This window comes from Sinocyclocheilus rhinocerous, unplaced genomic scaffold (genome assembly GCF_001515625.1).
Source record: "Sinocyclocheilus rhinocerous isolate Xijiao unplaced genomic scaffold, SAMN03320098_v1.1 scaffold1624, whole genome shotgun sequence".
Taxonomy (NCBI): domain Eukaryota; kingdom Metazoa; phylum Chordata; class Actinopteri; order Cypriniformes; family Cyprinidae; genus Sinocyclocheilus; species Sinocyclocheilus rhinocerous.
The window spans coordinates 410,164-434,908 of NW_015639527.1; the positions used below are offsets into that span (position 1 = coordinate 410,164).

Consider the following 24,745-nt stretch of genomic DNA (forward strand, 5'->3'; position numbering starts at 1 on the left):
CATTCAAACAAAATAGCTTACTTCCACATTGCAAAATACGGTGGACTGATCGCATATGCATTAAACATATGTAAACAATTATTCATGAGGAGTGTCTTTAAATAATGTGGAATAGACCTTTCATTTGTTTTTATCAAGGCAAGTTAGCATCTTTTTGTTCAATAAGAACAATCAGAAAAGCAGTAATGACAAAAAAGAACACAAATAAAATTAAGTGAAAAAAAAAGTGAATAGTTCCAGGTCAGTGTCTTTTTGTTTACTGTTTAACAAGTTCCACTTTATAGAGAGTAGAGGCTTTTCTGTAATACATTGAACAGTAAAAACTATAAAACAATAAAATGAGCATCTTTACATATATTTGCTTAATTTTTTTTTTCTATATATATAAAAAAAAAAAATCTAAATAAAGAAAGATTACATCATATGGTTTCCATACAGAGGCAATAAGCTTATCGGTTCCAATCCATCCTTTCCAATGTGCTTCAGTTTGTGGGACCGCAGACATGATGTCCTCTTCTCTCTTTCCCTTCAGAGGTTGAGCAGAAATGTTTGGTCCTACACCAGAGAGCCAGCCTGGTTTTGCGCCGGCACCATAATGGGTACCCCTCCCATGCGGGAGATGTTGGCAGCAGTTACGGTGGTGGGTAGCACAGGCGGACGTGGAATCCGAGGCTGGGCGGAGGCTGGCCGTGGCACTGAGGTGTGCTGGGAGCCTCCATTGGTGCTGGGGGGTCCCGAGGGTCCACGGGGCAGGGTGGGGTTGGTGTTGTAGCCTGGCAATGTGCGCTCCAGTGTGGCGTCTGCTGGAGGCTGCGAGCGGTAGCCGGTTGTGCTGCCCCCTGTGGCCGTGAGGATGGACGCGGTGTCGGAGTGAGGGTAATGGTGGTGGTTCTGGGTGTCTTGTGGGTAAGAGCCGGTGTGAATGGAGGACAGGGTGCCGTTTTTAGAGATGATGTCAGATCCAGTGCCACTCTTGGCCCATGAGACGCGTTTGGGAGCCTGAGCATCCTCTCTGTAACACACACAAAAAAAAACTTAATGTCTACACATGTTAGAAATCACTAAATCAATCAACAAATCTCAATTATCTTACTTGATTTCATTGGCCAAATCCTCCTCTGTGTCCTTCCGTCTTGTCCACATGAAGAAGAAGAAGAGAATGATCAGGATGAGAGCCACAATACAACCAACCGTAACACCAGCGATCATCCCTGCATTAGTCGCTGTATGAAAGGAACAGGAAAAGTTAACGTATGCCTTTTAATTTACAATTTTATTTTTATCTTCAGACGACTTAAATTACATGTGATGACTTCCAGGTTGATGTAGCACGTCTCCACTCCTGCAGAGTTGGATGCAGTGCACATGTATTTCCCCGACATATTACGGCTCAGATTGTTCAGTTTTAAAGTTCCTGCTGTTTCATCTACAACAACAACAGTGGGAGGGTAAAGTTAGATTTGCATGTTTACAAAAATAATTTAGCCAGCGATTTATTAATTTAGCCATTTTTGGAGAAACGTGTTAATGCTAATGAGACACATCATGCTAATAGAAAGGAGAATGAATACATTATTTAAACATTCTTGTGTCTTACTTGGACACAAAGATAGACTCACTTTGTGCGGGAGGGAAGAAGATCTCTGAGGTGGGGCTGGTCTTGGTCCACTTGTATTCTGGTGCCGGCTTACCATCATTAGAGTTACAAGCCAGAGTGATGTTCCCTTTAAGAACAGGCTTTCCTTTAACTTGACAAACTGGCACTGAAGGAGGGACTGAAAGAGACAGGATGGGTCACGTGATGTTAAATCTGCATTTAAAGTGTCTTTCTGGAAAACGCTGAAAGAAAGAATGGCCTGTGTCACAGAACAAGCATCTGACATGTACATAGGCATGTGCGTTTTAGGACTATGCATGTGTGCACCACAGTGTGGCAGTAAGTACACACCTTTAACATTAAGAATGAGCTCTCCGGTGAGTCCTGAGGCCTCCGGAATGATGACCTGGCACATGTACTTTCCTGAGTCTGATGCTCTGGTGTTGTTAATGTACAGGGACAGGTTGGTGTTGGGCATATTATGCATAAAACCGACTCGACCAGCAAACTGGGAAGTGCTATGACTTAAGCTTCCACCGACGTATGAAATGATCTAAAGAAAGACAAAGAAGAGGGTGGAAGGCATCAAAATTACAAATGAGGTATGAATAGTTGATAATTCAGGAGATTTAAAGTGAAACATGTTTAACAATATACAGGTATATTTATTCATTACATTTTATTCACACACACACACTAAATTCACATTAAATAAAATATAAACAGATGGGGGTATTAACATATAAAACAAATGTTTGGACGTTTCTAATAATAATTAAATATATTGCAATAATAAAAAAAGACAAAAAACTGCTTAGGCAAACAGCTGGAAATTTCTAAACCACGGAGTAAAAAAAAAAAAGACATAAGATCATCAATCTCTCAGAGGCAGGCACAGAATTTCTCAGTGGTCAGGTCTAAAGGATTCATATCAGCTGATCCTTCAGTGGGCAGAGTTAATCTCAACTGAAGAAAATGCAGGATAGAGGATTTTACAATCTGCAGATAATATGGTTCCTTACAGAGTAATGAGATGCCATGTAATGCAAAATGAAAGACAATTGCTGCCAAGAGTGGACATTTCAATCACAGTATTATACTAGCTCTTAAGGTAAGATGGTCTAAGTTTGCAGGCAATATGAGATATGTAGTCTGCTGTGATGACCCACATGATTTCTTGTACTTTCAATATGTTTAACACAAAAGACAAAGTGATCCTGTGATTGCAATATTTGGATATGAGCATCCATCCTACATGATTTAATGAATTAAAACAGAAACAAAATATCTATATAAAAAGTGATCATTTTTAAGACACATTTTTTATCGTCAGTCCAGAAAAGTCTCTGCCATTCATAATCCAAATCACAACATGCACAGATGGTGCAAAATGTTCTGGCATCTGCACAAAAACTAACGAATGAGTACAATCCCACCCATAATACCACACCATTTCAAAATCTAATTTGGGCTGACATAACATTATCGGATTTCATTATAAATCTATGCGGAATACCCTCGCTGTACTGCATTTGAAGCGTGTTCACATGATTATTTGAGTGTGTGTGATCATGAGGAGTGGGATTTCGTCTATGTGCACTCTTGACCTCTGGAACTCAAACCGGAGTGATCAGGGACAGAGAGTGACCATTCTATTACATCAGCTGCATGCCATGTTACGATCTGAGAAAAATCTATCATTATAAATCATTATAATGACTTTTATAAAACTATGAAATCAAATTGAAAACAGCCAATATACGCACATGACCCAAGACACTGCACTCCTTATATTGCTCAGCAACCTACAGTAGTTAATGAACTATATTACTTATAAAGTTTTTATTACTGTGTGATTATTAGTATTCATATTTCATAGTTCTCAGAGTATTACCTTTTACTATAATACATTGTCTCTCATTTATTCTAACAAAAAGAGCTTAAGAATTCCCTTAATATTTATATTAATTATTAAGGGATTACAATTACAATTATTATTATTATAGTTATTAATATAGTAATATTACCTAAATTATTAATTGTTTATTAGTAACTAAAAGCCGTTTATATGGGCAAAATAATAAATTTTACTATGACAAGCCTAAATTATGCTAATATTATTATTGCTACTACTACTACTACTATATTCTATGTACATCTGACTACTCATCGTCACAGTATACTGTACACAGACTTTGCACTACCTTGTTTATTTTTAATCTTAGCTTATTTACATTTTGTTTATTATTATTACTTACTTTTTAAATTATTATTTCTTATGTTAATCTTGTTTTAACATTTTTATCTGCTATTTATTTATTTATATTTAATTCACAGTCAAAGTAGCTGACTAGGTATGCTTTAAATAAATAAAAGCGCCAAATAACATGTTCATGTTTTTAACATCGAGATTTTTGGGTGTAATAGGTATATATAACATTCAAAAGTCATTTATTTAAAAAATACATTGTTTCACTTTTTTTGCAGTTCACTTATGTATTTCTACAGTGTGACAAATACATTTGTATTAAGTATAAATATTCAATGCTGTCTCTCAATTAATAAGAATAAAATATTACGAGTTCATAAAATTAATAAAATCAAATAATTCAGATTTTTAGATGAAGTATGGCATGTCACACTGCAGGACACTAATGTCTCTGTCAACACAAACAAAGAAAAACAACATATAGAAAAGAGTCACCATTTCTGTGCTGCTGGACATGTAGTTCCAGACCACTGTATTTTTCTGAATCTCCACACCAGTGTAAGAAGCCTGCAGCACTACCATCTTCCCTTGGATCACTTCTACATTTTTCTGAGGCAGCTGAAGTTGGGCCAGGTCACCTGGAAAGATAAGGAGAGAAAGCAAAAATCAATGAACAACTTGAAAAACGCTAAATATTACCATTCAACCCAGTTGACAGCCTACAAGTCCAAGTGCACTCATTTGAAACCCCAATAAAAGCTACGAAACATTCAGGAGTGACATACACTCCCCCAAGTGGAGGTAAACCAGCTGAATCCAGCTGTCCTGGTTGTCCGTCTGATCCGCCAGCTTGACTGGGATGCTTCAGCTAGGCTCCCGGAGAAACAAATACGTGCCACATAGAGACTCATAAGAGAGAATCTGCTTCTAAAATGCTCTTGTCACTTATGATTTCAGATGAAAGTCCGCAGGGAGAAAAACTGGGTGACGCAACTGGCGAGCATCTTGTTTCAGGCTTAGTAGAAGGTACGTGGGAGGGAGAGGGACATTCACAGGCCCACTGCAATGAGCCGCAATGCCATGCGTATGTCGAATTCCCCTCCCTTAAGTGTAAACCCACTAATCCTCAACTAGAATCCTGTTTGTTCTCATCTTTCTGACATTTTCTTCTGCTTTATGTTTGCTGGCTGGTCTTTAACCTGATTTAGCAATTATAGTCAAATTGCTTCCAATGACTCTCGCCAAATAAAGCCGTTGAAATGTAGCCTATGTATGGGACTGGATCAAACGTTGAATTGAACTTTATGAACGTATAAAGGAATTAATCTGCTTTCACTGAAAATCTTGATCAACAATTCATTGTAGAGGTCAAAGGGGAAAACAGATTTCTGGTTGTGTCTCTTCCATATTTATCTTGCAAAGAGTGTCAGTTCTATTGTTTACCAAAAGAAGAAAAATATATCTTAATCCTGTGCTCCAGTCTGCCTCCCTCTGTCATTTGAGGGCACGATCAAGGACCTGAGGTCACGGCAGTGATCCGCAGCCCGTATGGACTGTGAAACACTTCTCAGATTAAAATATTTATAAACAAACATACAGAGAGTACAGACAACATGTGTACTGATTATCATGACAATGTACCACACATGGTGTAGACTTTGTGTATGTGTGTGTGTGTGTTTTAAGGTAAGGAAAATTATTATTACTTCTAGTCTTACTAGAAATTGAAAACAAAGTCCTTTTATTAAAAGTATTAAAAAACCTTTCTGACCCCAAACTTTTAAACGATAGCAAATATTAAATATTCTTGATGAGTATTCATGTCTTTCAAACTAGCATTCAACTCAGTCAATTAGTTTATTCTAGTGTATCCTATCAACTAGATTTGTAAATAAAACATTTAATTACCAGCTTTCTAGCATTAACACTAGCATTTTAAATCAATAATTTACAGTTCATTCACAATAACACAAACTTCAAGAACATTTTCCATAATCTGCGTGCTAGGTTACATATACGAAGCATGTTAAGCCCTAAGCAGCTTAGAAGTAAAGCTTAAAGAGAGAAAAAAATATTATTTTCCATGAACTTTTAGAACAAGAGTTTGACTTTAAACTGTATGACTGCCTACATACCAGTAGAGGGCAGCAAATGCTATGCAATAAACTCAGTCATTATAAATAAGAACATAAAGGAACACCAAATAATATGATGTTTTGAGCACTTAATTCCTTCGCTCAGGACTTATGATAGATATTTATTGACTCATGCATCCAGTCTTATGTTTTCAGTGCATCTATCTATAATCACTGTGTTTATCAGCATCGACCAAAGCAGAGCTTCTCAATCATTAGGTTAATTACCCAGCATTCACAAGTCTTCTCCCCATCTCTCGATCGTTGTACTAAAGCCTCAATAAGAGATTAAACTAGTAGCTGACACTCAGTAGGGAACCTGTGTTAGCATCAGGCTCTCTCATTAATCAGAGCACTTTTGGGAGTGTTTTTCTCTCTTGTGAACACAGTCTCTCAGATCCACATGAGGATCTTAGCAGTGTTTAAATTATCCTATTAAACTCACTGATTGGGAAAGCAATTAACCTCAAACAAACATGAAGCTCTTTACATGCCACAGGAGGAAAGCATCTGTGCTGTGGATGTGATGTTAGAGTTTAGTGCGCTAACCAGTGACAAATTCAAGTGAACGTCCAATGCTACTGTAGTTGTTTATAGTCATTTAACAATGATAAATGATTCCTCCAGGAATTATTTTAAGGGATTTTTCTGTTTTACTGTGAGAATGACAGAGGGACAAAAGCGAAGAGCCCATTTCCTGACTCTTCGAGCATAATACCATCACAGCATCTTCTGATTTAACCCTAATGACATTCCAGTACTGTCCCAATCCCATCAGCCTAATGAGCCTGCAAATGATTTCTGGCATTATAGTCCTCCAAACACACTGACTGTTTTCGCTGATGCAAATGTGCTTTTGTTTGTTCAGTTGTGAACCCCAGAAAGTTTGAAGGAAATTTCTGAGGACAGGTTTGGGCAATGAGAAGAACATACAGAAAGAGAAAGCAGCTTACGTGAAAGTAAATGATTAAATACAGACTTCTATTCTCTGTAAGACTAATAAGAAAAAGAAGAAGCAGCAGCAGCAGCAAGTGACGTGAGCAGGTCTGATTTGAATAATATATTCTACAGAGTGACATGAAGTCAGAAAAGAGATGGAAAGATCATTAGTTAGAGCCACACATGCTGGAGAGGTAATGTGGTGTCATCAACCAAAAACCCATCTAGTAAGTCATGGACACCAGTAATGCCCATTAAACATTGGAACAGTGACACTACACACGCTCACGCGCACAAATTAAAACATTAATGGTGACATCAGGTATTCAACAAAGATACACAAGGTACAGTGCCAGTATATAAATATTCACTGCATTTTTATATTAAGCAAAACGGACTACGTACATACAAAATGACATTCAGACATTAAAGGTGACATATCATGAAAATCTGACTTTTCCAGGTTTGCAGCAGTTTACCTTCGCAGACATGACATAGACTGTTTTTGTAACTCGTGTGTTTTTAACGTAAACTTGTGTGAATGAGAACTTAGTTTAGTACTCACATGCTGTGACAGCCGCTTTCTGTCCGTATGCTTCGGATGTGTGGTCTCAGAAAACCGTACATCAGAAGTTTAAACTCATATGGTTTAAATCGCATGATTTCAGCGCGATAAACATGATAATCAGAACCAAAACAGATGTTTTTTAGCAGGTCGGAGCTGTAATGGTGCAGCTCTATTCTGGAAAAGGGGGCTGTGAGCAGAAGCTCATTTGCATTTAAAGAGACAGGCCTGAAAAACAGCGTGATTCTGCTTCCACTCAAAATAGGCATTTTCAAAATGATATAATAAATGATCTGTGGAGTATTTTGAGCTGAAACTTCACAGACACATTCTGGGGACACCAGAGACTTATATTACATATTGTAAAAAAGGGGCATAATATGTCTCCTTTAAATAAATATAATACAAATAAAACTTACGCTTGCAGACTATACCATTCAAAAGTTTGAGGTCAGTAAGATGTTTAAGAAATTAATATTTTTATTCAGCAAAGATGCATTTAATCGATTATAAATGATAGTAAAAATTTACAAAAACAATTATATTTTAAATAAATGCTGTTCTTTTGAACTTTCTATTTGAATCCTGAAAAAAACTTAAAATAAATAAATAAAAATCACAGCTTCCACAAAAATATTAAGCAGCAAAACTATTTTCAACATTAATAATAATAAAAATGTTTCTTGAGAACCAAATCAGCATATTAGAGTGAAGGATCATGTGACACTGATGGCTGGAGTAATGCCTGCTGAAAATTCAGCTTTGCCATCACAGGAATAAATTACATTTCTAATTATTAAAAAAAAAATTTGAAAATGATTTTAAATTGTAATAATATTTCATAATATAGCTGTTTTTACTGCATTTTATCATCAAATAAATGCAGCCTTGATAAGCATAAAACACCTCATTCAAGAATATTTTAAAAAATTGTACCGATCCGAAACATTTGAATAGTTAACTACATAAATCAACAAATAAATAAAAATAAAATGTATTTCTAATCTAACAACTCACTTTGGTTATATAAAGACAGAAATCATCACAATTATAATCTTGTACTCTGAGACCCTAAAACAATGTGACTGCGTGCAATTTATCTGTGATATGCAAGTGCTAGGTTATCAATTAATATTTTTATGCACCGCACCTGTTTAATATCAGCTGAGCCTGAAGTTCCAATGTGGAACATTTTGCTGAAAACCATCTAATTTCTAGGATAACCCCATTATTCTAAAGTGCTGCACTAACATAAATCAACACTATTGACAATCATGCTGTGCATAGTTTAAGCAAGACAATGGGTTTAATGTCCTTCATGGTCTCAGATATTAACCTTTAAGTGAACAAGAAATCAAAAACGAGCCTATTTTCCTTCCTTAAAGGAACACTCCACTATTTTTGAAAATGGGCTCATTTCCCAACTCCCCTAGAGTTAAACAGTTGAGTTTTACCATTTTCGAATCCATTCAGCTGATCTCCGGGTCTGACGGTAGCATTATTACATATTTTTCCTATTTAAAACTTGACTCTTCTGTAGTTACATCGTGTACTAATATATACTAGTATATTTTCTTGGCCGATATGGCTAGGAACTATACTCTCATTCCTGGTTTTATCGTGAAAGATTCAGTGAGAAACTAAATGTATTAACAAATCCAAACTGACTGTCCTTTATGGGTGACAAGACTAAACCCTCTCAATTTTAAATCCCACGCCTCCAACAACCTGCTTTTAACAATCCAGCCAAGTCTTGCTCTATATTATTGTCTCACAGAACATCCTGTTTCACTCTAAAATACGTCACATTATGAACGTTATTAAAATCATGTTGACTTTAATGTAACTTTCTTGAGGGAATCATGGATAACGAGATTTACGAAGACATGAACATGGCAGTTCGAGCACAATGTGAGCTTGCTCCCATGCGCATGCTTATGTGCATGACTGAGATAGAGATGTTGATGCTTTTAATTGCAGGAAGAGCACTATTTATTTTTTGGAGGTTGGCACTAGGCTCTGATAAAGAGTTTGGGAAAGGCCTTTGATGCATCTGACAGTCTGCGTGGAACTTCCTGTTCTAAGTCGATCTACACTGCAAAGTTACCATTAAAGCATTCCTGCCCTGGGTCTTCAGTCAGATCTGAGACCGAAGGCCTTTTCAAGACGAGTTAACACCCAAAATGATTACAGATGCTCTGGCAAAATGAGTCAACTGAAAATGACAAATCTAATCTCGACTATAAAGCCTTGATCAGAACAACCCGAGAACTGATGGCCGGGGTGGAGACGTACACAAGTGCACTGCCTATCTGAGAGACTGACTGATGGTTTTCTTCATATCACTGATAAAACCTTTATGAAGTGGTTTCGTAATGAACACTCTCGATGTGGTAGGGAGGCTCTTATTTGTGTGCCTTCAGGGAAAATTACTATCTGAGGGACAGAATTTTAATATGCTGAGAAAAGATTACCTGATAAAACACACCAGCATTACAAAACAGTCTACTTAAGTATGAAAAGACTATATATATATTTTTTTTTAAGAAATCTAGACAGATAGGCCTAATATAGAATGTAGTGCTGGGCGTTATGACCAAAAATTTATATCACGGTATTTTTCAAAATTATACCGGTTTCACGGTACATGACTATATTTTTTTTTTCATGCATGACCGGGTGTTAACAATATTTTCTACTGATTGAGAGAGGAAATACTGCAGTATATTGACTTAGAATGCCCTATTTTACTGTCATGATGAGTGAATATTGTCAAAAAATACCACACTAAATAGTGACTAAACATTACACCAAATACACAAAATAATGTTCTTTTTAGCCGCATCATATGACCCCTTTAACTTACATTTTATTTTATTTATTTTTTTCCCCACCTAGGACACCCTTTCGTTGTCACCATTAACCATAAACCATTAAGCCTTTTACTTGGGTACACCAATTTTTGTATAATTTTTTGCTTGTTTTTAAAAACCACAACTACAAGAGTTATATTTTTTTAAAACTTGTGTAGTAAATGTGTAGATTTTTAAACATCTTCATACGTCTTTGATTTGTGTACGGAGAAACCAGTCAAAGTTGCTCTGTCACCTCTTCTAATAAACTCCTTATCTGACAAGAAATCCCTTATTCCCTTGTCTCTTTTTGACTTCTCTCTCTCTCTACTGCCATTTCTCTTTCCAATTTCCTCTTCTCCTCTCTATTATCTCTCAGTAATTACAGACAATGCTCGAGAGCGGATAGAGAGAATCAGTTCTATCAAACTGTGACTCTGTTTGGTTCATTTGAGAAATATTTGTAAGTCATTAGTTTAACTGCAGAAGTAAGATTGCGTGTCGTAAGAGAGGGCTGTGAGGGTGGATGTGATGATGAAAAGGAATGATAAGAGTCTCTGCGATGGACTTTAGTACAGCTGAGCAGTTCAAGGTTAATTGAAGCAGTAATGAGGGCGCAGAGAGAAATCTGATTAATGTGGATGGTGAAAAATGGACAGAAAAAAACAATGGACTCCATATCAAGACAACTGAAAAAAATGATTTCTACAAAGTCAAAATAGGTGAGAAATGGGGCAGGAAGAAAACCTGACAGGAACATGTCATATTTTAGCCAAATTTTATAAGTCACATTTTTAGGTCACTTTTTATACATTAAAATAATATTTATAAAACAATCTTAATTAAAAGATTATATAGTTACTTTTCTTTTTTTCCTTTTTAATAGGGTGAAATGCAACCTGTATGTTTTCATTGGATTCACAAAAAAAAACAAAAAAACATGCTGATCTGCAACCAGTTATGCTTGTTCTTTAATTATGGCTGTTGCATTTTGGGTGAGAAACACTGGGCTGACGCTGACATATAAGGGCAACGGTGGAAGTGAAGACAGAGTCTAAATCCAGTGTAAATTCCTGTTTCCTTCTTTCCGGTTTCCTGTGCATTGTGTTAAACAGGGATACAGGAAAGAGAGCTGGGCCAGATAAGAAAGACTGGGACACACTCCAACAACACAAAGGATGCAGGGTCACACACACACAAACACCTGCATCACCATCTAAGATCCTGAAATAACTTCAATATGAGCCCTTGTCGCTCGTGCATCAATCGCTGCGCTCAGGATGCTCCTCTGGCCCAGATCTGATCGCTTCAACACAGTGACTGACAGCTGGGAGTCAAATCTGTACAATATTGAGAGGTGGCAGGTGATGCAATCTGTCCACTGGATTAACATGATGAATTGTGCTGGGATTACCCTGTGTTTTACAGGAGCTGCAAAATGTGATCATCTGTGACACACAAACCTAATACCTTTAATCTGATTCGGATACACGTCTATCATCTCAGTTTAAGGCTGTATTAATCAAAACTCACACCACTGCTGTCATAAGTGACACAAACCCACTGACAGATGAAATGAAAACCTCCATGTTAATACAGTTCATTGAATAAATTAATACCTGAAGGGGGGCACAGTGGTGCTTGACGTATTCAATTGATCAAATTGACCACAGGAAGCATTAAATTGATCAAAATTGACAGCAAATACTTTCACATTGCTACCAAAAAATCTATTCCAATTGAATTTTCTATTCATCAACGTATTACGGTTTCAACAGCAAAATTGTTTTCAACATTGACAATAATAAGAATGCTTCTTAAGCACCAAATCAGCATATTAGAATCACAAGACTGGAGTAATGGCTGCTGAAAATTCAGCTTTGCCATCACTGGAATAAAGGAAATTGTAAAATATATTCAAATAGAAAAGTTATTTTAAATATTTCACAATATTGCTGTTTTTACTGTATTTTTCATCAAATAAATGTAGCCTTGGTGAGCATAAGAGACTTATTTTAAAAACATTAAAAATATCCTACCAATCCCGGTATAGTGCATTTTATATTTTGAATGGTATAGTATATAAAAATATCTAATAAATGTATCATAAATAAATAAATAAATATTTTTATATGTAATTTATATTCATATTCTAATAATTTATTAAAACCATTTATCCATAATTAATGCCAATAAGCTAATAATAATTATTATTGTTACATGGCATTAGATAATGACAAAGGTAATCAATATGTAGTGAATCGTGATGCAATTCCTGTGTTTACATCACCTGAAATACAGCTGCAAGCAAATTATGCCAAACTATGCCCATCTAACATAAGTAAAATTCAGAAAAATTATGCAATTGATAATTAAGACACATGCTGAGGATGAATATCCAAAAACTAATTACCCATCTATGAAGACAATGTAATTACCATAGAGCTCCGGTCCTCTAAATCTTATGGAAAACAGTGCAGTGCAGATAAATCAATGAGACCAAAGCCTTATCTCTAGCTCTGCAGAGCTAGTGTATCAGGAAAGAGATCCGGCTCAGTCTAGGATGGATGCAGTTTATCAGTTTGAGGAGCAGTATAGACTTTTCGATTAAGACGTGCATTTCAACAAGGTTCTTATATACGTCAGATGCTTGACTACAGCATAAAGCTTCTCTGGTAGGCTGAGTGACGCATTGATCTTAATTTGACGTGAGAACCGATAAAACAAATGCTTGTTGAGCTGAATAAAGAATCTCTCAGCCATCAAAAAGAAAAACATACAGCATTCTTTATGCTGCCCTTTCTGTCCTTTACCATCATAACATGAAACAAAGCAGCAACAGCGCTACTTTAAAATTATTTAGTATTATGTAGTGGAAAATATCAGTTGCGAGCCAAAAATATTTGCAATAAAATTAGCAACAACATCAGAAAGGCCAAGCATCATAGGGGCTGGATTACATTACGCTCTCAGAAGACTTAACGTTCCCACACAGAGTCACTTCAGTTTAGCGATACCGTCACAAAAACACATACAGCCCTGCTACTGCAATTCCACAGTTAAACCGGTCTTAAAAACACACAAAGCCATAACTGAGTAAAGTTTATGATAGGGGAAGCTGGAAGGCCAAAAGAATGGGCATGAACAGCAACAGCAGGTCGTGATGTTGTGTTTGGTCGTAATTAATCATCTCCGTTTTGCATTTTTGCTTCTGAGGAGCTCGGATTAACCCGAGGATCAATGGAAACAAACAGAAGCAGAGAGGATGTGGATCCTGTGGCACGTCTCGACACACAGACACACATGCATGCACATCCTGGTGCCGGTCACGTTTCCTCCTGCTGAGGTCGCACCTGTTATCAAACTCTCAAGCTGTGTATATAACAACATATTCCCAGCGTGAATGCTGGTGTTTGTGGTGGCCGCTTGAATACAGAGAAATCAACCAAGGAGAAGAGAGCAAAACTATTTCATCTGAAAACAAGGAGTTATGAAAACACAGTCCCAGAGAAACTGTGACGACCGGTTTATGGAAAAATACCAATTTACAGAATGTCACCACCCTTGACAAAGCTCCTGCAGGGAACAATTTCAGCCACAGATAAAACTCCCATAAGTCCCAACAAAACACAAAACAATCACTACAGATAACACTGTTATTCTTTATCAAAAGAAAAAAGGATTTTTAACTTAATGTCTATGGACCAGCAAATACACTTACAGTATAACATGAACAAGCTGGATGGTTTAAAATAAAAAATATATATTTAATTGATATACATATTAGTAATATTCAATTATTAATTAATGGCAATAAGCTAATAATAATTATGTTATGCCTGACCACTGATAAATGGCGTTAAATGTTGGCAAAGCTAATCTAAAAATGTAAAAAAAAAAACTAACGAAACAAAGAACGAAAATAAAAAAATCTAATAAATCACAGTGAAACATGACACCTGTGTGAATGTGTTCTGAAATACAGCAGCAAACAAAGTATGTCAAAATATCATCTTGCAAAAGTAAAATTAAGAAAAATTACTCACTAAGTCATATGCTGAAGATGAACGTCCAAAAACAAGTATATAACATTATATTAAAGAGGACATCAGATGCAAAATTCACTTTTACATGGAGTTTGCATATAAATGTGGCTTATCAGTGTGCACACAACCACCCTACAATGATAAAAATCCATTCACTCCTTTTTTTAATCCCCCCCAAAAAACGTAGTCTCAATTATCAAGCTGTTTTGATTTTCTGAGCAATATGACGTCATATTGCTCAATCCCCGCCCACGAACACTGACAAATGAGTACACTGTTATTTTGACAACATGGCTAAATATTTTGACATCTTGTTTGTGAACAATGACACAATGCACTCTGATGGCACTGATATGTTCATTTCACAAATACTTCTGAGAGATGAGTATTCAAAATAACATTTTCCTTTTAATTTACACAAAAGAAAATTATTGCCTGTAGTCATGCTTTATATAGGCATTCAATTGAAAAAAAAAACCTGGAATATTCTTTGAAATGTAGCAGCTGAAAGGAGTGACTCAATTTGAAACAGCACAACTTCTATATCAATTTTTGCCTCATTAATATACCTGATGTTATAAAAGCAAGCTTTAGTTCACAGCTGATGCCATAGAGGAGTAACAGCAGTGATGTCATCTTCATTTCATGTTACTGACAGGTGGTCCGACTCCGAATGTAATATGTGCTGTTGAGCTGCTCATGGGTTAATCATGATCTAAACACCCACGACCCAGATAAAGCTTAACCACCACTATGGGCTTGATAATTGTAATGCGTAACGAATCTCATTAGAGGCCTGCTGATCTAGGATCATATCTGTGATGTTTATACCAGTTCAGGTGATTGCATTATGACACAGGGACATTACCTGTGTGTCATAATCCTTTCACTTGTTTTGCCAGAGAAATTTGATCCAGGCCATAGGCTCAAGGGGAGCTGTTATTGAGATAAATATGGCTCTCAATCAGGGGTTTTTACTCATCAAGAGTTACCCAGCAGGTTTTGAATATGACACTCAGCCAGCGCTGATCTCATAAAAGCGAATTCAAAGCAAAACCAAATCCAGCCCTGACTTCAAAGTGTTTTTCAAAATAATTCCCGACACTGACTGAAATCTGTGTTCCCCAGTGCTGATGTAACAAATCCAGATTTTTAAATAACTGACTTCAAGGACTCTCAAACATGTCTATAATTTTTATATAGATTTTTTTACAATCTAAAATACATTTTATAATAATAAAAAAAAGAAAAAAAAAAAAAAAGTAAAAAAAAAAGAAAAAAAAGAAATTACATTCAAAAGATAAATTAAAATAAAAAAAAATAAGAATTAAAAATATAAATAAATAAACATTTAAAAAGTAAATAATAAAAAATATATATACAATGAAAAAGATATGAAAAAGATAAAATAAATAAAAAATATAATAAATACAAAATGTAAAAATAAACATTTAAATAAAAATATAAACAAATAAACATTTAAAAATGACCAAAAAAAGTACAAATACATACCAGATTTGAGATTACTTCAGTCAAAAAAAAAAAAAAATCCACTTTGACTCTTCAGGCAAACACATCAGAAAACTGGTTGCATCTCAGTGTGATTTTTGTCAAGGGCTGTCTGGTGTAAGGCTTCCATAGAAAAGTTATTTGCACTTGAGTGCACAGTCTGACCTTGAGCAGTCATGAGTTCAAAAAGAGAAACGGACAGGCACAGCGGTCCACCAGGACCATCTAAGCATTTATCTGCCTCCTGTTGAGAATGAGTGCTAAGAGACTCAAGAGTGGATCTTGTAGTACACACTTCTGAAGGCACAGAAATGCAGCAGGACAAGCCTCACGGTTGCACCTTAGCATGTCATCTCCTTGACACTGCCACACAGCAAGTCATTTTGCAATTCTCATATGGGGTAACTGCTAGAGATTGTGTGTTTGTCCACTGGACCGACAATAAGCTCTGACTTGTCTTACCTATTGGATTTGACCCTTATTTCAGCGTTTATTAGTGTTTGGTCAACATTTCCTTCAATTTCCAGAGTAAATATTAAACCTAATAAGATGTTTGATCCATAGGAAGACAGGAGTAGATTTTGAAGGATACCCAAAAATTACATACCAGTTTGGATTATGATTTGCAATGGTGCTACAGTTCAAATAAACGATGGGAAATATCTAAAATGACCAGAGAGCATTAAAATGCTTCTATATGGTCGTTTCTCATAATGACACAGATGAGAGGATCTAAAGCTTCTGTGATTAAGGTGTGACAAATAAACTAATTCATGTGGAATTAAGATGGCAAGATAAGCCACAAGGGCTTACTGCTGACTGCTCAGGGTTTATGATCGGTCTGATCTAGAAATCCCAACAGGCAGTCCGTTCCTAAAATCTCTCACAAACCCCCCACATACAATAAAATAAAATAAAAGATATGCCTAACATAAAATAAAAGATATGCATAAAATTAAATAAAAGATATGCATAAAATAAAAAATAAAATAAAATAATTTTGATTTATAGGAAAAACATTGCATCAGAGCTTTTACAGTCATGGGTGACATTTTCTTCAGCAACCAGCTTGCTGTTTATCTACAAGAATAGCAAACGAGTAGGAATACAAACATTCCTCTGCTGCCCACATTATGGCTGCAGCCCCAAAACAAAGCGCAATAATGCCCAGAGACCAACAAAGGCTTCTCAAATACAAAGGGCAAAAAATATATCAGTTCACGGCTGTCAAACGTAAGTGACTTAATAAAATCCCCTTTATATTCATATTTCATACTCTTGTATGAAACAGTCTATGTGACTTGTATGAAGTCCTGTATGAATAAGGACATTGCTTTTAACAACTATTGTTACAAAATATAGTTATGGACAGCCAGGCCAAATAATCCGATGATATTTTGCCATTTTTACATTATCAGACAAAAATTAATTTGCCAGTTTTAAAACTTACTGATAGTCCTATCAAATGAAAAACATACTGAAAACACAATATTTTGAATGAATTTTGAGTAAAAGCAACATTAATTTTAATTTGAGAAATGTGTGTGCACATCCTATACAATTTAATTATCTTTTTGCTAGACATTGCCATTTTGTGAGTTTTGGACATTATATATATATATATATATACAGTGGTGTGAAAAAGTTTTTGCCCCCTTCCTGTTTTTAAACTTTTTTTGCATAAATTTAAAATGGCTGAAAAAATTTCTAAATGCAAATGTGGCATTTTAACCTGCGAGTTTAACCTGTGAGTTCTACAGCTTAATGCTCAATGCATCTATAGCACATATGTGACTAGGTTTTTAAGGACCAACCCTTCAGACAGAATGTGAAGCCGGTTTCAGATCTGCTCTGACAGACAGGGGTCACGGAGCACAGCCATCTGTCTTCAAAATCCACCTGTCCGAAATCTGTATGCCCCTAAGAGACTGACCTCTAAGAAATGACACAAGATGATGATGACATCTTCAAGAGCGAGTTATCTCATGCAACCTAGAAAACATGTGTACCTTCGGTGTTTTGCTTAAGAAGATTAACTGTAGGTGAGATAAGTCTATGGACATCCTACCATCTCCTTCCCCCCTCCAACACCCTCCTGTTGCACTTTCTGAGATTGGGCTCATCTTCTCTGGCAGTGTCTAAGCCTCGTCTCTTCCCTTTAATCTTCTCACAGTTCAAAGCTGTCTTCAGCAGCTCCACACACACACTCACACTCACACTCCAAGCATTCAATGAAATAGAAGTGAGATACCTTTAGGCAAAACCTTCACAAATATCTAGGATTATCGCCACAAAGGCAATGCTCAAACAAATGAACAAACAATTTAGCAATCTGAATCAGAGCAGACAGAATTAGCAATAATCAAGTGTCCCAAGCAGGCAGGCAAGTTGGGTTAAGAGGATCAGAGTTGATCTTTATGCTATTTTGAAAAGCGAAAGCTTCACTGTTGTTACTTTGATGAATGGATGATCTGTCAGGGTGCAATCGAAGAACATTATCCTGCCAAAAAACAAGTTTTTGCTATCTCTCTACCAACAAAACGCATTCAATGTGTGTCTGCAAAATGACACTCCGTGGTAGCAAATCCCGAGGGACAATAAACAATAGCGCTGGCTACCGAATCCCAACAAAGCACTCCTTTACAAGCATAGTTTTCCAACAGGGGTCCGTTTTCAGGAAGGATGGGTGGAGGCCTGGGTAACAGAGTCACATTTCCCTTTAAACTTTCGAGATTAGATTGCAGACCTTCAAAACAGTAACTGTGATAATCTGATGTAAAGCAGGTCTGGAAAATCATTTGAACTGCAGAGTGTCTTACTGAAATTCTATTTTCAAATAAAACTGAGATAAAAGTTATTCTACACACCACTGCTGTGAAAGTCAATTTTTTAAAACCGCAATCGTTCAGATTGACAGCATTTTCTCCATCGCTGAACGTTGGAGAAGTTTGTGTATCTCATGTTTAGTCACTGCAGTGATTTCTGAATTACTCTGAGGACAGGACATTGAATGTATTTATTTATTTGGTGGCATTCTCGAGGTGATCTGGGAACAGTGGAATTGCCTTGTGAGGGAATGCTGGAGCTTATCAGGGAGTGCCAGGCGGTCAGACGGGAAGTGGAGAGTCAGAAAAAGGAAAGGCCTAAATGCTGTCTCTTCCTTAATTTATTGCTCCCCCTCCCCGCCTCTCCCTCTTTCTCCCACCCTCCTTCTACTTTTCCATTCTTCCTTTCTGCATTTCAAAAGAAAACATGCTACTAAGATGATACAATGTTTTTTTGCACAGAACATTTGAAGTACTTGCTACGTCTTTAAAAAAAAAAAGATAATTCAACTATAATATGGTAGATTGAATTCTAAAACTCCCCAAAAGGCCTTAGCAACTGAAAATATCCACACACACACACCATGATACAAAACATAATCTGTCTGTCACCAGTCAGTTATATATTGAAAATTATTTATATAAACTAAATGGTGGTCATAAAGAATGAGAAACAATAACAGGTTTACCACAGGCACTATATAGGACATATATATACATATACATAATTTTGAACAAACAAATCTATTATATTGCTTGACTGTTATTTAGAGTTATTTGTGAGACGCTCGACCACAAAACTAAAAATGCAGTAAACCGTTTTACTGTGAAAAACCACAGAGGCCAGTACTATGGTGCATTTTGTGTGTGTGTGTCTCTAGGGAGATGTTCCAGTAGGACAGCAGTCTAGCCCTTCATCTCTTCTTCTTATAAATGACTGAAAGAACAAATAAAAATCACAATTACTTGCAGCAGAACGTCAAACAGCTATACGTTATGATAAATGTGTGTCCACCTTATTTTGCAACATGGAAGCAAGCTATTTTCTGTAAATGTGTGAGACTTCCAATTCATTAGCCGCTACAGGTAAAATACTAAAAGAATACCAAAACGCAGTAAACTGTAAAATTATTTGCGCTACAAACAAGTATGTTTATAATTACATCAGTACATTAAAGTTATATGATGAGAAATACCAGTTTGCAATATCAAGCAGCATAATAACATTACAGCAAATAACTGGACTCTGATGACTCCAGAAACCTTGCACATTCAATATACAAATGATTGTGCCCGCTCTTATGTTAAAATTAAGATGGACACGCAATGAGATATGCACTCAAATAAAATAAAAAAATTAATTGTTCATTTTAATTGTGTAATTTAGTATTTTTTTCACACTTTTACAATATTTAATTGTATCATATTTCAGAAATCAACATCATATTGGCAGTCAGCCACACCATCTATTGATATCAGTATCAATAAACTTGTGGTTAGTTATTAATTTTAATGAAATTTTTTTTTTGAATGGCATATACAAAGAGCTCCTAGAGGGTATGATTTTAAGCAGGTGAAATAGCTGAGAGTGCTGCTATCTGAACCACAAACCACACTGACTAAATGTAAGGTGATCTCCACAGTCTTTTTTTCCACAGTCTCTCCTCTGTGCACCAATTTGATCAGACAACCCAGGACAAGCTTGCGTACTTAGCTGCTGTGCCCCAATAACATCAGTAAGCAAATTCCTTACTCTAAATGATACGTCAGATGTTGCACTTTAAGACTTTTCTGCAGATGTTCTCTGCTCAGTCAGTCATGAGAAGTGAAAGGAATTAGATTTACCTTAATTCTCCCACCAAAAATAGAAAACTCACTGAAGGGACAGGCTTCCTTCACTGGTGCACAACTTATGCTTTGACAGCTGCCTCGCTCATAGAGCTGCAACTATCACTCATGACCAAAACATTGACACTTCAAAAGAAACTAATCTCTAGTTAATTTGTGATAGCTGAATATTGAACAATGTGAATCTACAAGGCATTTCTTTGCATATCCCAGAATCCCATGCATAGCATTTTCAAAGATGGTATAAATTTACAGTTGCGCTGAAATGTGCGAGATGCAAAGTACTACCGTGCACACAATCCTCAGGCTCCACTCCACAGTAATCCTTTGTAACTGTGCATTTCAAATCTTTCATGTCTTTATAAAGCTTCGGAGAATGATTTCAATGTCACCTCGAAGATATCAACCTGAGCAAGATGTAATATTCAGTAAGGTGATTTGTAACAGCACAGGATACTTAGATGGAACATCTAAAGCAGGGGTCACCAAACTTGATCCTGGAGGGCCGGTGTCCTGCAGACTTTAGCTCCAGCTTGCCTCAACTCACCTGCCTGAAAGTTCCAAGTATACCTAAGACCTTGATTAGCTGGTTCAGGTGTGTTTGATTAGGGTTGGAGCTAAACCGTGCAGGACACTGGCCCTCCAGGACCGTGTCTGGTGACCCCTGATCTAAAGCCTCGACCCTGCATTTACACTGATCTCAGGTTCAAGACAGCCAACTCGGTGTTTAGAAAATGTGAAAATCCTTAATACTTCACCAATGAAAGGAATTTCTTTTGACATTTGTAACTGCTGGCAAACCAGAAAATTCAAATCAAATTAATGGTAAGTAATGCAATAAATTAAACAATAGTCTCAAAGTAGTATGTTTTACAAATATGGGAAATGAGCCAGTACAACTTTTATATTACATACCCTCCACACACACTCCAGATCTGTGCGTGTCCTATTCTCGGATTAAACTCACTAGCTAATTAGCTGATTCTTCGCAATGCCTGAATAATCCAACCCTAATCCTCACAGACTCGATTAAACAGTCAAATCTAGAGCTCAGGATCTTTCTGCGTTTTAATAGACACCTCACTTCAATACTCTCTGATCCAGACACTGCTGGTGTTTTCTCACAGCCTCTGCTCGATGTATGTACAGAGAGACAAAAAAACAATAAAAAATTTGGTCTGTGCAATGAATAAATGTACTGTACTACAGTAGCATGTGTGTGACACAGTTTTGCATGTGTAAGAGCAAGTTTACAAACCTGTTGTCCAACAAAGAGATTTATTGACATACTTTGATTCCAAATTCACTTCATAACATCAGTCAAGTGTTTGAAATAACTCCTTTTTGTGACCAGACATGGTTTCATATCACAGAATGAGGCAGAAATCACACTATTTTATAGTATTCTATACAGTGATAAAGGCTGTGTTGATTAAGATTGCATTATACATATACTTTATTCTTATAAAAAATACCTAAGATGGCTTGAAGAACACAGATAAACCATATACTGTATTGTCACAAGTATTGAGTTTATGCACGAAGGCGCATAAGTATGAATGAATGGCTTCCAGTATGAATGAAACAGACATTACATTACGTGTGTGATCACAACACCCTATTTTGGGTAAAAATAAGAAAAGTTAATACTTCTCTCTAAAGAAACAAGAGTTTTTTTTTTTTTGTCTCTCAGTGGATGCATATGAATTATCGTCATTGATATCGTTATAGCAAAATAAATACCAGAAAATATTGTGATACAGTTTTAGGTGCATATCACCCATCCCTATCATTTGTCCTAGAAAATTTTCTCTTCCATTGCCCACTGACCCTTGTTCCCCAAAGCATTTAGTTTTCATTCTATACTAAAACTCGTAATTAAAATTAAAATAATTAAAATTCATAATGCATTCTGTAATCACCATTTGACTATTATGTAACTTAAAATGGATAGCTGCAGTCCTGGAAGCTGATGCATCATTCCAGAACTACACATATATAGTCTGCAAACAAACAAACAAAAAAAAACAAAAAATATATATACAGGTGCATCTCAATAAATTAGAATGTCGTGGAAAAGTTCATTTCAGTAATTCAACTCAAATTGTGAAACTCGTGTATTAAATAAATTCAATGCACACAGACTGAAGTAGTTTAAGTCTTTGGTTCTTTTAATTGTGATGATTTTGGCTCACATTTAACAAAAACCCACCAATTCACTCTCAACAAATTAGAATACTTCATAAGACCAACAAAAAAAAACATTTTTAGTGAATTGTTAGCCTTCTGGAAAGTATGTTCATTTACTGCACATGTACTCAATACTTGGTAGGGGCACCTTTTGCTTTAATTACTGCCTCAATTCAGCGTGGCATGGAGGTGATATATATATATATATATATATATATGCTTAGTTGTCAATCATCCCCAATCTCATTGTATAACACAATAAGGACTCAAAGATGTATGAATTTAGTCAATTACTTTGTTCATACTTTATAGCTTAATTTGCGAGAAGAGTGGTATTTTTTATCTTTGGAAGAATCCCATAAATCTCACAGAAAAATGCTTGAGTCTCAATCATTTCCAATCTCATTAGTATTCGGAATCTCCAAAGCTGTCATTGTGAGAGGAAACAGGTTAAAGGTGAAACAGTTTAAATTAACATTCACAGGTTTTCATCAAGTGCTCAATTATGCATCACACAGTAATTAGGAGCCTGAATTATCAATTGTGGAGGGAAAAAGCAGACCTGCTCCTGACAGCTCTGGCTAGTAGAAATGAATGGCTAATGACGGGGTAAGAACAGGACATCTCTCTCATTCACTTTAATGTGTTTTTGGGAGCAACACTGTTGGGAGAACCTAGGCTATTATTTTCATAAGTGTTTCCACAAATGCCAAGAGCATACTGGGAATGGAGGGAAGCCTGTATAAATTAAGAACGAAATAGATAGGGAAAGATAAAGCGGGAAAAAAATGTTACTCCAGAGATTGCGGAGGCAGAACATCGAGAAAATTATCTGTGGTTCAGCTCAGAGAAACACGTTACAGCATACATGGAAGAAAGAAAAAAAAAAAAAAGTGTATTTGATGCAAAGCTGGGGTGGGTGACAATCAAAAACCTGGACTTAACTGAAAGATGTAGGGTCTCAGAGTAGATATGAGAATTTGAATTGGATGGAATATCGATGGCCTCAGGTGTGCTGTAATTTACAGACTGCGAGATTTGTAATGAGCAGTGCATTCTGGGATAGATGATGTTTCCTTTTTGCAATGAGGTGTCAAGTAGAGATATCCTGCTTTGAGTGGAGACAGATGTTGGGGCACAGGTTTATCTTCATATAGGACCATCTCAAGAGAGCACACACACACACACAACACATGCATTTCTGCATGGCGTAAAGCATACCGCATCATCCTGCTTCTAAACTGCATGCTTGATATAGCTGATGGAAGCAGAGATGCAGAATCACCCCTGGGCTTAGGGCTGCACGATTAATCGAATGCGATTGTTATGCGCATTTTGTTAGTAAAGCCGGTTATGTAATCAGTAGGAAATCATCATCACATGCTTTCAGATGGAGCAGAATTTACTACATATAGCCGTAGTTCACTGACAAGTTATGCAAAAAAATAAATAAATAAATAAAATCGCAGACGATTTTATTGCGCGATTATGAAATCGAAGAAATCGTTCGCGATAATGACAGCTGTTTGCATAGCTTCTCAGTGAACTACGGCTCTGTGAAGTAAATGCTGCTCCATCTGAAAGCATGTGAAAATACCACATTTAATAACATATTTTTACTCCAAACTCACTTCATAACGTCAGTCGAGTGTTTGAAATAAACCCTTCTGTGAGATGTGGCTTCTTACACAGAATAAGGCACGCAAAATATTTCATAGTATTCTAAGCAGTGATAAAGGCATTGCATTATAAACATACTTTATTTTAATGAAAATTATAACAATAATAATGAGAACTCCGATAAACCGTATATTGCCGTAGTCGTGTGTCACGTAGTCACGTTGAATCAATGAAAGCAATTGAATCTTCTGTTTATTCAGCTGCAGCGATAGACATTTCCTGGGTTTCTTCTGCGAGGCGTATTTGGAGTTTCAGCGCGAGAGCGCCCTCTGGCCTATGGATGGAGATTTACTGCTGATCACAGAACCGTGCTTCACTGAAAGATACGCATGACAATCGCAGCGTCTGTC

At 36.4% G+C, this 24,745-nt stretch overlaps 1 protein-coding gene across 2 annotated transcripts in view; it reads right to left on the bottom strand.

Moving 5' to 3' along the window:
* Positions 1-402: 402 nt before the first annotated feature.
* The window catches only part of LOC107751389 (endothelial cell-selective adhesion molecule-like), a 37,320-nt gene continuing 12,977 nt past the window's right edge, over positions 403-24,745 (bottom strand). The window contains exons 1-7 of one of the 2 annotated variants that reach the window (XM_016567112.1): positions 4,592-4,808; positions 4,302-4,444; positions 1,949-2,150; positions 1,620-1,775; positions 1,304-1,426; positions 1,094-1,223; positions 404-1,012 (exon numbers count right to left, since the gene is read on the bottom strand). In XM_016567112.1, coding sequence (XP_016422598.1) covers positions 556-1,012; positions 1,094-1,223; positions 1,304-1,426; positions 1,620-1,775; positions 1,949-2,150; positions 4,302-4,388 — 1,155 coding nt within the window. In that variant the 5' untranslated portion in view covers positions 4,389-4,444; positions 4,592-4,808 and the 3' untranslated portion in view covers positions 404-555. Of the gene's footprint in view, positions 1,013-1,093; positions 1,224-1,303; positions 1,427-1,619; positions 1,776-1,948; positions 2,151-4,301; positions 4,445-4,591; positions 4,809-24,745 lie in introns of those variants that run through there. The other variant, XM_016567111.1, reaches the window with a different exon arrangement.